Raw genomic sequence first — 14,766 nt, 5'->3', positions numbered from 1 at the left:
TTGGCTCTGGCAGCACTTTTTAAAAAAAGTTATATTTTACATTCAGTAAAAAGGCATATTAACTAATTACAAGTCATTTATACCCTTGAGACATCATGTCAGTGACAGGCTTCACCTTTTTCCTACCTGCATAGATAGTTCTGACAAATGTGTCCGGGGATTTAATTTCAATGATGTCAGAGATGGGGGCAACATCAAGTTTAGCAGCTATTCTAGGTACAAGATTCTGTAAACAAATGAAAAGCTGTAAATTTACTCTTGTGCATTAAGTACAGCAGCCAAAGTTGTTAATTTTTTTTTAAGAAGTCAAACTTATTTTTTTTTTACACACACACACACAAGGACAAGCTTGAAGAAATCTTTAGTACAACTGCTTGCCCTTTTTTGTTGGTTATATTTGGGTCCTCTTTTAGGTTCTTCCATGTCATGCACTATTTCCCAGGTGCCCAGGTGGCAAAACAACCTGTTCCAGGCCTGTGTCAATACCAGTATTTAACAGGCCACTCAGGCATTGGAGGGCAGCAAATCATTAACCGATTCCTCTTTGCATCCCTAGGCAACATGCCTCCCTCAACCAATACCACCGAAAATAGATTTGCTGGAGATGCACCACATTGCTGTTTATGGGATCTTTTTGTGCGCAAAATGGCTGCCACCTCAGCCTTCATAACAGTGTTCAAGTCTTTCTTTCTCTAATTGACAGTGTTAGGTTGCTTCTTACTACTCAGCAGACCTTTAACAAGAAGCTGTTAACAGATTATTTCTACTTTCAATGAGTGCTCTTTGAAATTCTGAAGCAGAATTGTGCTGTTATGTGCATACAATATAAACAAGTGCATCTTTGTTTACATTTACTAAATTCACAAAAGATTGCACTTCATTTTGTTCCTGATGTCCATATATCCTTTGTATTACATAAAAAAATGTAATCTTATCTTACCTCCACTTACTCAGTGTTATATTAGGAATATTATGTTGAAAACCAGGGCATAAAGTAATGTTCAAGTATGAAAGGACAGTTAATTAGAATATTGCTGGGAAACATGGAAAATGGTAGCATGCAGCACAGGGAAAAGAGCAGAACTAATTCAATAAAATATAACTTATGATATATAATGCACTGTAATTCAATTGAGATGCCATTAAGCCATTGAGCTGACAGCTCCAAAACAATATGACGTATTGCAGGAAGTGTTGTAGCAATTCAAGGGGCTCTGTTAAAGAACTAGAGGGTCTAATCAACCATTTACAAAATTAAACTTCTCCTGTATAAGCAAACAGGCATTTTTCTTTTCTTTGGACTCCGATCTGACACATGATGTTGTACCATATAATCTGGTTATTTGGGGATCAAACCTGGTGACCTGTGTGGAATAAACTGTCACTCTATAAAGGATAGCTAGTTTTAATCTCATTGTTCAAAAGAGCAAGTCACGAAGCATGGAACTATGGAGTAATTGGTCCAACATCCGCAGTGGGGAAACAGCTCAAGAGTATTTGATGGCACATTACTAATGTTTGCATAAAGATCATAAGGCATAGTCAATTTGGTTTTAGAACCAACAAATCAAACTAGACAAATCTACTGGATTTTGAGGTTAACTAAATAAACATCATCCAATGCACATTTTAGGTCCAAATACTGGGATGTAACATTATAAAACCAGACTTTCTGGTAAGTATATCAGTTTTTTTAGGCAGCAAGGATGTTTTTTTAAAACTTGGGAAGGAGTATTTTTCTTGGCACAATTAAGAGTAAATCAATGTATTCTCACGCAAAACAAAATCTTGTCCAAAGTATATATTATAATGCTTCGCTGACAAGCTAGTTTGAATTGAAATTCTGAGGAGAATGAAGTGGTTTTAAAAGAACTGCCTGATGTCTCACCCAGAGAGCGGCTAGAAGGTGGAACTTGCTATCACATGGAGTAGTTGAGGCAAATTAACATAGATGCCTTTAAGGAGATGCTAGGTAAGTATATTAGGGAGAAAGGAATAGAAGGTTATGCTGACAGGGCGAGATGAAGTAGGGTAGGAGGAGGCTCATGTGGAACATAAACATGGCACAGACCAGTTGGGCTGAATGACCTGTTTCTGTGCTGTAAATTCTATGCAATGTTTTGCTGCCAGCATTCAACTCACCTTTCCAAAGGCAGAAGCCCCTGCACATATATGTGTAAATTTAAATTGCTTTTGTGTAGCCAGCACCAGTGGCGTCAGCTCCTCTGTGAACGATACAGAAAACGAAACATTAAGGACACAAATGAGCAGACAGAAAACATGCATATTACAAAGAATAAGAAAAAGTGGTGTTCAGAGGGCACTGAAAACCATCCAGTGAAGCAAGAAATGTTCACATAGGCAGAAGTGGAGGCTAGCACATGTTTATACATCTTAAATAGCTTATGAGTCTTCTATTAATTTGGTTTCTATCCTTTTCTTCTAGAGCTTTGCCAAACACCTGCTATCTAATGCTTAGCAAATGATAGGAAATACTTTACTGAAACACGCAGTATGTGTTATCACTAGGTTATCCATTACGTGTTATGACGTCCAATAATAAATTTCAGGCAGGGAATTTTAAACTACGAAAACACATGCTAGTGATGCTGGCACAAATATTCTACAGCATAAGGTGGCAATAAAGCGACAAAAGGTCATCTGACCACTCAAGCCTGCAACTTCTAAAGACCGAGTACAATCTACCTCAACAGTGAAACTCTGACCCAAATGCTTCGATCTCCTGGATAGAATTCTTCATAATTAACCCCGGCTAAAGGTTATAAGCAAAGCTCTAGTATACTTAACCAGCCTCACATTTCCACCACTCAGACCTAGTCGACTACCCTCCTTAGACTATACCCCTCTTATAACCCCAGCAGCAGCACACCACATCGAGAATTAGTCACTTTAGTCTGTACTTAGCTCTAAAACCTTCAAGTCCATTCCCAACCAGACATTTATTGGGCTCTTAAGAGCTATTCTACACAGCAATAACAGCTTTTTCTGCCTTACATGTTAACCATTATGTGTCCGGTGGGGGAGAAATGAGTGGTTAAGAAAAAACACTCTTGTAATCTCTAGTCTTGGGGCCGGTTAATTTTGGACCTGCATGTTCTAGTTGCACACAAACAGCCAGTTGTTTAGATATACATCTGAGTTTTAAAGACTTTTACTGTGCTGCCCCTCAAACCCCATTTTTCCAATAAAAACCATCTCCTTGTAACTTAGAGTCCAATTAAAAAGCAGCACTTTTGAAAAAAAATCCAATTATTCCATTCCCCCCTCAATTATACTCAAACCTATGTTAGCAGCTCATTCCAATGGGAACTAAATTTGATAAATGAAAGCAAAAAAGAGACACAATATACTTACAATGTAACTAATGGTAGATAAGGACCTACTTACAAGCAGCATTTCCAATGCTGTACAAACTCTAGAGCACAGGCTTTCATTGTTACACTATTTCTGCTCCTGGATAGTTCATGTGCTCTAAGACGACTGAACTTTGGGGGTTGACAGAAAGTGTGTTCGGGGTTACCCTCAATGACAAGCCAGTTAGTGATAAGATGACCACGGTCGACATCCTATTACAGCACAAAGCCCAGTGCACAGAGGATGAGATTCCATAACATGAGGTTATGTGCAGACCAATCTAAAGTCTATTGTAGAATATGGGCTGTCCACTGCATGGCAACTGAGGATCTCTTGTAGCACAAAAGTATATAGTGATTCTATTGCAGTATGTGACTCGCCAAATATTACAATCCTATCTTGATCTCAAAGCAGGTTACTGACTTACACTTTTAAAGATCAAACTTAACTGGGAAATATATTTTAGTACAATTTTGAGCCAAGTTTATAGAGATGTTTAGTAGAGTAGTTCAATCATCTGGTATTTCAGAACCTGGCATTAGTTGCTACTTCAGAAGTTAAACCAGTTTCAGAAAAAGTACATTATATATAATTTTACTCAACACAACTGTTTTCTATAAGTCCTACATGTGGCATGTTGAAGTAGTCTAACCATTTAGATTTAGGATTGACACCAAAGAAAAAAAAGTCACAAACTCATCTTATTTTCATTATGGTTCAAGATACTGCAAATGATATATCACCAAATCACAGAGGACATAGTAGGCAGATTTCCTAACAGTTATGCAACTCATTTTTTAATCAAAAGCTAATGTAGTTTCCATGCCCACCTGGTAGAAAACCTTTGAATGTGTCATTCTGGGCCACCAAAATCTTCGTCACACCTTGTACTTTACTGACCTCTTCCACCACCTGAAACCAATAAGCAAACATCAATTTTGAATAGAGAAACAAGGCAAGAACTGGCAAGAGAAGCAGCTAAAGGGAAGATGAGCTGCAAATGATCCCTGGGTCATACTAGGAGCACCACTGTGGTATATAAATACTCTCCGTCTCTTCACCTCTCTCTTAAGCACTTACTTGACCTCGTCCTCACCAATCTACCTGTCGCAAATGCATCTGTCCATGACAGTATTGGTAGGAGTGACCATCGCACAGTCCTCGTGGCGATGAAGTCCCGTCTTCACTCTGAGGATACCATCCAACATGTTGTGTGGCACTACCACCGTGCTAAATGGGATAGATTCAGAACAGATCTAGCAGCTCAAAACTGGGCATCCATGAGGTGCTGTGGGCCATCAGCAGAACTGTATGCCAGCCCAATCTGTAACCTCATGGCCCGGCATATTCCTCACTCTACCATTACCAACAAGCCAGGGGATCAACCTTGGTTCAATGAGGAATGTAGAAGAGCATGCCAGGAGCAGCACCAGGCATACCTAAAAATGAGGTGCCAACCTGGTGAAGCTACAACTCAGGACTACATGCATGCGAAACAGCGGAAGCAACATGCTATACATAGAGCTAAGCGATTCCACAACCAACGGATCAGATCAAAGCTCTGCAGTCCTGCCACATCCAGTCGTGAATGTTGGTGGACAATTAAACAACTAACGGGAGGAGGAGACTCTGTAAACATCCCCAACCTCAATGATGGCAGAGCCCAGCACGTGAGTGCAAAAGACAAGGCTGAAGTGTTTGCAACCATCTTCAGCCAGAAGTGTTGAGTGGATGATCCATTTCGGCCTCCTCCCGATATCCCCACCATCACAGAAGTCAGTCTTCAGCCAATTCGATTCACTCCACGTAATATCAAGAAACGGCAGAGTGCACTGGATACAGCAAAGACTACAGGCCCCAGGCCCCAACAACAGCCCGGCTGTAGTGCTGAAGACTTGTGCTCCAGAACTAGCCGCGCCTCTAGCCAAGCTGTTCCAGTACAGCTACAACACTGGCATCTACCTGACAATGTGGAAAATTGCCCAGGTATGTCCTGTCCACAAAAAGCAGGACAAATCCAATCCGGCCAAATACCGCCCCATCAGTCTACTCTCAATCGTCAGCAAAGTGATGGAAGGTGTCGTCGACAGTGCTATCAAGTGGCACTTACTCACCAATAACCTGCTTACCGATGCTCAGTTTGGGTTCCACCAGGACCACTCAGCTCCAGACCTCATTACAGCCTTGGTCCAAACATGGACAAAAGAGCTGAATTCCAGAGGTGAGGTGAGAGTGACTGCCCTTGACATCAAGGCAGCATTTGACAGAGTGTGGCATCAAGGAGCCCTGGTAAAATTGAAGTCAATGGGAATCAGGGGGAAAACTCTCCAGTGGCTGGAGTCATACCTAGCACAAAGGAAGATGGTAGTGGTTGTTGGTCGCCAATCATCTCAGCCCCGGGACATTGCTGCAGGAGTTCCTCAGGGCCGTGTCCTAGGCCCAACCATCTTCAGCTGCTTCATCAATGACCTTCCCTCCATCATAAGGTCAGAAATGGGGATGTTTGCTGATGATTGCACAGTGTTCAGTTCCATTCGCAACCCCTCAGATAACGAAGCAGTCCGAGCCCGCATGCAGCAAGACCTGGACAACATCCAGGCTTGGACTGATAAGTGGCAAGTAACCTTCGCACCAGACAAGTGCCAGGCAATGACCATCTCCAACAAATGTAAGGAATCTTACAACACCAGGTTATAGTCCAACAAATTTATTTTAAAATCACAAGCTTTCGGAGATTATCTCCTTCTGACGAAGGAGATAATCTCCGAAAGCTTGTGATTTTAAAATAAATTTGTTGGACTATAACCTGGTGTTGTAAGATTCCTTACATTTGTCCACCCCAGTCCATCACCGGCATCTCCACATCATCTCCAACAAGAGAGAGTCTAACCACCTCCCCTTAACATTCAACGGCATTACCATTGCCGAATCCCCCACCATCAACATCCTGGGGGTCACCATTGACCAGAAAGTTAATTGGACTAGCCATATAAATACAGTGGCTACAAGAGCAGGTCAGAGGCTGGGTATTCTGCGGCGAGTGACTCACCTCCTGACTCCACAAAGCCTTTCCACCAATGACAAGGCACAAGTCAGGAGTGTGAGGGAATACTCTCCACTTGCCTGGATGAGTGCAGCTCCAACAACACTCAAGAAGCTCGACAACATCCAGGACAAAGCAGCCCACTTGATTGGCACCCCATCCACCACCCTAAACATTCACTCCCTTCACCACTGGCGCACCGTGGCTGCAGTGTGTACCATCCACAGGATGCACTGCAGCAACTCGCCAAGGCTTCTTCGACAGCATCTCCCAAACCCACGACCTCTATCACCTAGAAGGACAAGGGCAGCAGGCACATGGGAACAAAACCACCTGCACGTTCCCCTCCAAGTCACACCCCGTCCCGACTTGGAAATATATCGCCGTTCCTTCATCGTCGCTGGGTCAAAACCCTGGAACTCCCTGGCTAACAGCACTGTGGGAGAACCTTCACCACACCGACTGCAGCGGATCAAGAAGGCGGCTCACCACCACCTTCTCAAGGGGCAATTAGGGATGGGCAATATATGCTGGCCTCACCAGCGACACCCACATCCCATGAACAAATATTAAAAAAAACCTACAACTTTGACCAAGCTTTTGGTCACCTGTCCTAACATCTTTTTTGGCTCGGTGTCAATTTTTTGGTCTGATTACGCTCCTGTGAAGTGCCTTGGGACGATTTACTCCGTTAACGACGCTGTATAAATGCAAGTTGTTGTTGTTGTCAATAAAGTCCTGGAGGTATGGTGCATGATACAATATTGTGATTTTAAAACTGCAAGTATCTTTGAAACATAAATAAATAACTTCTTACCTTGCCACAATTTGTGCCGGCAACCAAGCAGCATACATCTCCGCCCAGCTGTTTGGCAGCTGTGATGGCATTAAGAGTAATGGGAGTCAGCTTCTCATTATTGTGCTCGGCTAGTACGAGGGTGCTCTGTAATCGTTGCAGATACCAGACCTGCAAAAGAAAAGAAGAATGTCTTATGAACTCTTGACGCTTCTTGTTTCTTTACACTTCTTAGCTTTTTTAAAATTAAAATAAATCATGCAGAGTTAGAAGACAGAAGTGCAGAAGAATTAAATTCATGATATTACTATTACTTTCATATATCTGAGGTTTAATATGATGGAACTTTGCAAAGTGTTGCCACCAGGCTTATTTAATGTATTGGTACCAATACTTGGAGGCAAAAAAAATGGGCAATTAAGTTAATGCAATTTAATGTTGAATGATATTCTCATGTGACTTTTAATTCATCACCTCAACTGTTATATAGCTCAAAATGCTCTCTCCAAACACAACCCAGATTTGAAGAGACAAAATTTATAATCCTACAGCTTTTCACAATGGACACAATGAAACTTCACATACTCATTACTATGTTTAACTGATTTTGAAAGATAAATATTGGCCAGGACTCCTCTGCCCTTCTCCAAATAGTGCCATTGGATCTTTTACGTCCACCTGATAGGGCCTCGGTTTAACGTCTCATCCGAAAGACGAAAAACTCAAGGTCAATACTTGAGCTAACACTAGCTCTCGCTGTTCACATCAAATTTCAGTGTTGTTGAGCCAATAGTTGCTGTCATTGCCAAGACCAAGTCTCAGTGTTGCAGATACACAAGGACATTCAGGCTAAATGATTAATGACAGCAGCATCATTACTGCAGACATGTAAAATAACCTCCAGTTAATTAGTGCAGCATTTTCTGATAATTATATAAATGTATATTCCTTCCCAATTGATACATTGTGTGCAATTATCCCGTAACATGCAATCGCATACGCGTAATATCACTGCAGTTCAAATCACATGATATAATAACATCAGTTCAAGCGATACGATTTCATTCTGGGACTCTGCAGTCCATTACTGTCCCACAATGCCATAAAATAAGTAGTGTTTAAAAGGTAACAAAGGGAGAAGGATAATCTAGAGGTTGAATTCCCCATTTTTAAATAGAAGCGAATAGTCTCAGCATAAATTTATTTGACACTTTTTTTTTTTTAGAAACAGTTGTTATGTCCAGTGCTGGAGACCCTCAAGTAAGAACTCCGACCCTGAAACGGTTATGGAATCTTACAACACAGAAGGCGGCCGTTCAGCCCATCATGCCTCTGCCGGCTCTTTGAAAGAACTTTTCAATTCGTCCCAGTCCCCTGCTCTTTCCCCATGGCCCTGCAATTTTTTTCCTTTTCAATTATTTATCCAATTCCCTTTTTAAAGTTATTATTGAATCTGCTTCCACCACCCTTTCAGGCAGGGCATTCCAGATCATAACAACTCGCTGTGTAAAAAAAATTCTCCTCATCTCCCCTCTGGTTCTTTTGCCAATTACCTTAAATCTGTGTCCTCTGGTTACCAACCCTCCTGCTGGTGGAAACAGTTTCTCCTTATTTACTCTATCAAAACCATTCATAATTTTGAACACCTCTATTAAATCCTTCGCCCCTGCCTCAGCTCATCTGCTTCTGAAACCCTCATCCATGCTTTATTTTAAACCTTCAGACTGGACTATTCTAATGCTTTCTTGGCTGCCCTCCCATCTTCCACTCTCCATAAACTTGAGCTCATCCAAAACTCTGCTGCCTGTATCCTAACTCGCACCAAGTCCTGTTCTCCCATCACCCCTGTGCTCGCTGACCTACATCGGCTCCAGGTCCGGGAACGCCTCGATTTTAAAATTCTCATCCTTGTTTTCAAATCCATCCATGGCCTCGCCCTTCCCAAGCTCTATAACCTCCACCAGCCCTAAAACCCTCGAGATCTCTGCGCTCCTCCAATTCTTGCCTCTTGCGTGTCCCCAATTTTAATGCTCCACCATTGGCGGCCGTGCCTTCAGCTGCCTAGGCCCTAATGGAATTCCCTCCCTAAACCTCTCCACCTCTCTCTCCTCCTTTAAGCTGCTCCTTAAAACCTATCTCTTTGACCAAGCTTTTGGTCACCTGTCCTAATATCTCCTTATGTGGCTTGGTGTCAAATTTTGTTTGATAACACTCCTGTGAAGCGCCTTGGGTCATTTTACGTTAAAAGTACTATATAAATGTAAGTTGTTGTTGTTATAAATCTCCCCTGAAATGTCTCAACCCTGATATCATTCTAGTAAATTTCCTCTCCATCGTCTTGACATCCTTCCTAAAGTGTGGTGCCCAGAATTGAACTCAATACTCCAGCTGAGGCCTAACCAGTGATTTATAAAGGTTTAGCAATAACATAAAGGTCATGTCAAGTACAGTAAGCATCCCAGAGTAACTCCATTGAAAACAAATCTGCCTGATTCTGGGCACCACTCTACAAGCCGGCAAATCCAAATGTCTGTCCTGTAGCTTGGTATCCGTGAGCTCAGGCAGCTCTCGAGCGGTTCTCTGGTCAGCATGAAGTCACAGGCTCTGATGTTTGTAGTGAAGCTGCTTTTCTGGGACACACCCCATAAATACTATCATCTGATGGCTACTGATGTCTATAGAACAATTCCCCAGCCGAATCTGCATCATGAAGAGTGGAGCGAACTTGACCTTGAGCTTCACTCTTGCATTTCATGATGATTTCTGAACTCCTTAATATGTTTTTTTCAAAATATGTTAGGTGACATAACAAAATCCAATCAGCGACAAGAGGCTCAGAAAATTGACTGTTTTTGTTGGAACAGAGATTACGGGGAGATATGAAGACTTGAAGAAATCGTATTGAGTATTAAAAGGCAAATTACTATTACCTATAGGCACAATATTCCTTAGAAAGTATTATTCCAGATGTGGTAATTGATCAAGAACACCATTGAGCATTAATCTATGATTTTTTTTTAAAACTAGTTCTCAGCATTTGTTGCCTTAGCAAGGCCACTTCAGAGGCCCTAAGAGTCAACCAGCGAATGTGGGACATGAGTCACATGTAGGTCAGACCAGGTAGGGTTGGCCAATTCTTTTCTTTGAAGGACATTAGTGAAACCAGTTGAGTTTTTTTGCAACAATCCAGCAGTTTTCAAGATCATGTTTTCTAGTGTTACCTCACAAATCATCGGGTTCCTTCGATCATTTTCACAACTTGCCATGTCAGGACTTTAACTCTCAGCCTCTGGGTTGCCTGTCCAGTGCTATAATCACTGTGCTACTGTACTCATGTTACGCAAACAAAAAATCTATCAAGTCTTACATATTTGCAATGACGCTTATAAAAGTGAAAAGTCATAACCTCTGCACATCTCTCCATGTAATCCAGCTTTATTCATGTCAATAGGTTTGCAATTACGTCATTTGTTTTTCTTCTAACCAGTCCGACCTTGGGAATATTGATAACATTCCTCTCCACTTGTCATCAGACAAGGTTTTTTGATTTGGTCTCAATAATTTTGAATGGGGGTGGGGGAAGAGAAGAGAAAAATCACATAATGCAGTTACCCACTTTTTATTAAGGGTCATAATCCCTATATATATATCACTCACTCACTCACTCTCTATATACCAGCTCCAGCACCATCCTAGATCTTGTAACACTCTCCAAAATAAAAGTTAAGACAACTGAATTTCTTCATAAGTTGACATTATTTGTTTGAACAAAATTCTGGAGTTACCTGTTACAGCTCGAATGTCACCCTCACCCTCCCCCTCCCCCCTATTTAAAGGGGCACTGTCCAGAAAAGTGTTGTGTTATACAATTCAACTGGGAGGGATCCTGGATCACGTGTGCCACGTCCGACTGTACTGCTTCGAAGTGAGCAATGGAGTTGAGGTCCTGCGGCTTGTCTGCAAAATCAGGAGTCAAAAGCCAGGACAGAAGATCCAGGATCTTGTTAGGTAGGCCACCTTGTCACATGCAAGAGACATCAGCGTTCTCACGAGGGCGACTGAGCATATTGGTACCGGCGTACCAAAAAGTATCATGCAGCTCAAAGTGCTCGCTCCAGACAATGCACGTTTAGAAAGACAAATTCTGTAATTGTTTCCTACATGTGGCATGAAAATTTCACTTTGCTCAAACCCCACTGGGAGAAAAATACTCCCGCAGTGAAAACACATGAAATATTCACAAATCCACTGTTGCACTCTTCTGAAATCTATAAAGCATCTTGGTGCAATGTGAATTTAGAAAAACATTTAATACACCAAAAAAAACACAACGATTTAGCTGAAGTTACACTCACGACAACATGAAACACATTGATGCAACAGAGATAAAATCAGGTCCCAATTGGATTCCACATTGCATGAAGGGGTTTCACTGGACTTGGAGGCACATCACGTGCAGCCAGAATTCCGGTGCAATGTGATGCCAGGTTTAAAAAAGATCAGCAATCCATTTACCATCCTGGGCACATGATGAACTCATTGAACCATCTTCAACATTAGGTGTGAGAGAAAGCAGACACTCTCACTCATCCTCTGAAAACACGCACAGAACTCTCACCAACCCTAATAAAACTCTGAAGAAGGATCTCTACCTGAATCAGACTCTTAACTGGCAGCTTGGCTCAGATGGTAGACTCACACCTCAAGAGTTGTACGGTTCGGAGTCCAATCCTCTCTACGGACTTCAACTCATAACCTAGACCGATACTTTAGTAAGGAAGTACTTATTTTCAGAGGTGATACCTTTCTGATCATCTGCCTACTCAGGAGGATGTTAAAGATCCCACTGACCAATATTCCTCCCATAACCATCACCAGCAAAGAAAATATTATACGGTCATTTGTTTGCTGCACGCGGGATCTTGCTGTGCACAAATGGCTGCCACTTTCGCTCAAAACAGTGACTGCAATTCAAAAAAGTTATATGGGTGTAGAGCACTTTGGGAAATCCTGAGGATGTGATGAGGCATAGTCGGAGGTGCCGTCTTTTGGATGAGATGTTAAACCGAGACCCCATCTCAGGTGGACGTAAAAGATCCCATAGCACTATTCAAAGTTACACTCACGGCAACATGAAACACATTGATGCAACAGAGATAAAATCAGGTCCCAATTGGACTCCACATTGCATGAAGGGGTTTCACTGGACTTGGAGGCACATCACGTGCAGCCAGAATTCCGGTGCAATGTGATGCCAGGTTTATGACGCTCGACTCATCGATCGACAGTTCCGACGGGCCACAGCGAAAAATCGCATAGACCTCCTCAGAAGACTAACACGGGACGCAACCAACAGAGTACCCTTCGTCGTCCAGTACTTCCCCGGAGCGGAGAAACTACGCCATGTTCTCCGCAGCCTTCAACATGTCATCGATGACGACGAACACCTCGCTATGGCCATCCCCACACCTCCACAACTCGCCTTTAAACAGCCACCCAACCTCAAACAAACCATCGTTCGCAGCAAATTACCCAGCCTTCAGAACAGCATCCACGACACCACACAACCCTGCCACGGTAACCTCTGCAAGACATGCCAGATCATCGACACAGATACCACCATCACACGAGAGGCCACCACCCACCAGGTGCACGGTTCATACTCCTGTGACTCGGCCAACGTTGTCTACCTCATACGTTGCAGGAAAGGATGCCCCAGAGCATGGTACATTGGCGAGACCATGCAGACGCTGCAACAACGGATGAACGGACACCGCGCAACAATCGCCAGACAGGAGGGTTCCCTCCCAGTCGGGGAACACTTCAGCAGTCAAGGACATTCAGCCACTGAGCTTCGGGTAAGCGTTCTCCAAGGCGGCCTTCGAGACACACGACAACGCAAAATCGTCGAGCAGAAATTGATAGCCAAGTTCCGCACCCATGAGGACGGCCTCAACCAGGATCTTGGGTTCATGTCACGCTACACGTAACCCCACCAGCGAACAAATGTTATCTGTTTTTAATATAACGGGTCATTTGCTGTCTTCCTTCCGGATGTCTCTAGGTCTCTGCCTCTCTCTTTTTTTTGGGGGGGTTTGTATATTCGATGGCCTTGTAGGTGACACCTCTCTGTCTGCTCACTGTGATTGCCTTGGCAACGGGCAGTAATCACCAGGCATTGTTCTGTGATTTATAAATGCGTAGGATTCGAAGATTTCATTTCCACAACATTCACCTGAGGAAGGAGGAAGCCTCCGAAAGCTTGTGAAATTTAAAATAAATTTGTTGGACTATAACTTGGTGTTGTAAAATTGTTTACAATTGTCAACCCCAGTCCATCACCGGCATCTTCACATCACTATTCAAAGAAGAGCAGGGGAGTTCTCCTAGCCTACATTTATCCCTTAATCAGCATCTAAAATGGAACATCTGGTCATTATCGCATTGCTGTTTGTGGGACCTTGCTGTGCGCAAATTGGCTGCCGTGTTTGCCTACATTACAACAGTGACTACCCTTCAAAGGCACTTCATTGGCTGTAAAGCGCTTTGGAGGCGTCCTGAGTATGTGAAAGGCGCTATATAAATATAAATCCTTTCTTTCTATGTGAATGCACGCTTTTTTTCTTTCTCGCTTCAGGTGCTTTTCTGTTTTAATTCACATTTCCAGCAGTTTTAACCTTTGACCTCTGTGGTGTTGCTGGGCACTCCACAGCTGTCAGGTCATAGGGCGCACCCACAGCCGAACTAAACGGCTCAGGCTGGAGGCCCGGCCCCCCCTCCCCTCCCCTCTGATCGTGGCTCCAGAATATTCACCATGCCCGGGGAGGGGGGCACAGTAACCTCGATCGCTGTCACCGCTCGGATTAGCGCTCAACAGTAAACCCCGAGGCCGGGCTGAGGCCTCCTCAGCTTCCAGCCTCGCGCTGCTTTGTCCCCGGCATCTTGCCTGACTCCTCCGCCTCCGCCCCCCCCGGAGTAACCCCAACCACCACCACGGCCCCCCCCCGGTCTCCCCGCTCCCACTCACCGCCGCTGAAGCCCGGCCTCCGCGCTGCGAAAAGATTCGGAACATCTTCCACCGCCAACGACGAAGGCTGCCTCCAACGAACTATCGCGAGGGCTCCGCCCACACCGCGAGAGCGCTCTGATTGGTGCGCGCAGGCCCCGCCTCCCAAACAAAACTTTATTAGCACGCTGTACCTGAACAAAAAGGCAGCAAACTTGCTCACCACTTGATGCTCTCACTGGCATCTGTTCATATTTTGTACAACGTTTTGCACTAATTTGGAACTTTAGAACACTAATTCTAGAATTTCACTGTGACCTATCCTTGGCTACTAGGGTTGAGTTTTTTTTTTGTAAACTGACCTGAGTGGGTCAATAAAGAGATGAATTACAAAAAAAAAGAATGCACTGGGCAATCAACAGGATTGAGATTTATGATCTAAATAGAGTGAGGCGGATTGCAAACCCATTTGAACACAAGGAACAATAAAAAGAAAACCTGAAAGAAATGCTGGAAAAGACAGCAGGTCCAGCACATCTGTTAATG

The 14,766-nt window shown here is 43.3% G+C and overlaps 1 protein-coding gene across 1 annotated transcript in view; it reads right to left on the bottom strand.

Moving 5' to 3' along the window:
* etfa (electron transfer flavoprotein subunit alpha) overlaps positions 1-14,344 on the bottom strand; it is a 48,931-nt gene extending 34,587 nt beyond the window's left edge. Inside the window, exons 1-5 of the mRNA XM_067973528.1 lie at positions 14,242-14,344; positions 7,236-7,385; positions 4,206-4,287; positions 2,143-2,225; positions 127-226 (exon numbers count right to left, since the gene is read on the bottom strand). Coding sequence (XP_067829629.1) covers positions 127-226; positions 2,143-2,225; positions 4,206-4,287; positions 7,236-7,385; positions 14,242-14,286 — 460 coding nt within the window. The 5' untranslated portion in view covers positions 14,287-14,344. The remainder of the gene's footprint in view (positions 1-126; positions 227-2,142; positions 2,226-4,205; positions 4,288-7,235; positions 7,386-14,241) is intronic.
* Positions 14,345-14,766: the final 422 nt, after the last annotated feature.

The sequence above is a fragment of the Heptranchias perlo genome, chromosome 38, assembly GCF_035084215.1.
Source record: "Heptranchias perlo isolate sHepPer1 chromosome 38, sHepPer1.hap1, whole genome shotgun sequence".
NCBI classification, from domain to species: domain Eukaryota; kingdom Metazoa; phylum Chordata; class Chondrichthyes; order Hexanchiformes; family Hexanchidae; genus Heptranchias; species Heptranchias perlo.
Note: the sequence above shows the minus strand (reverse complement) of the source record. Positions and strands in the feature narration are given on the sequence as shown.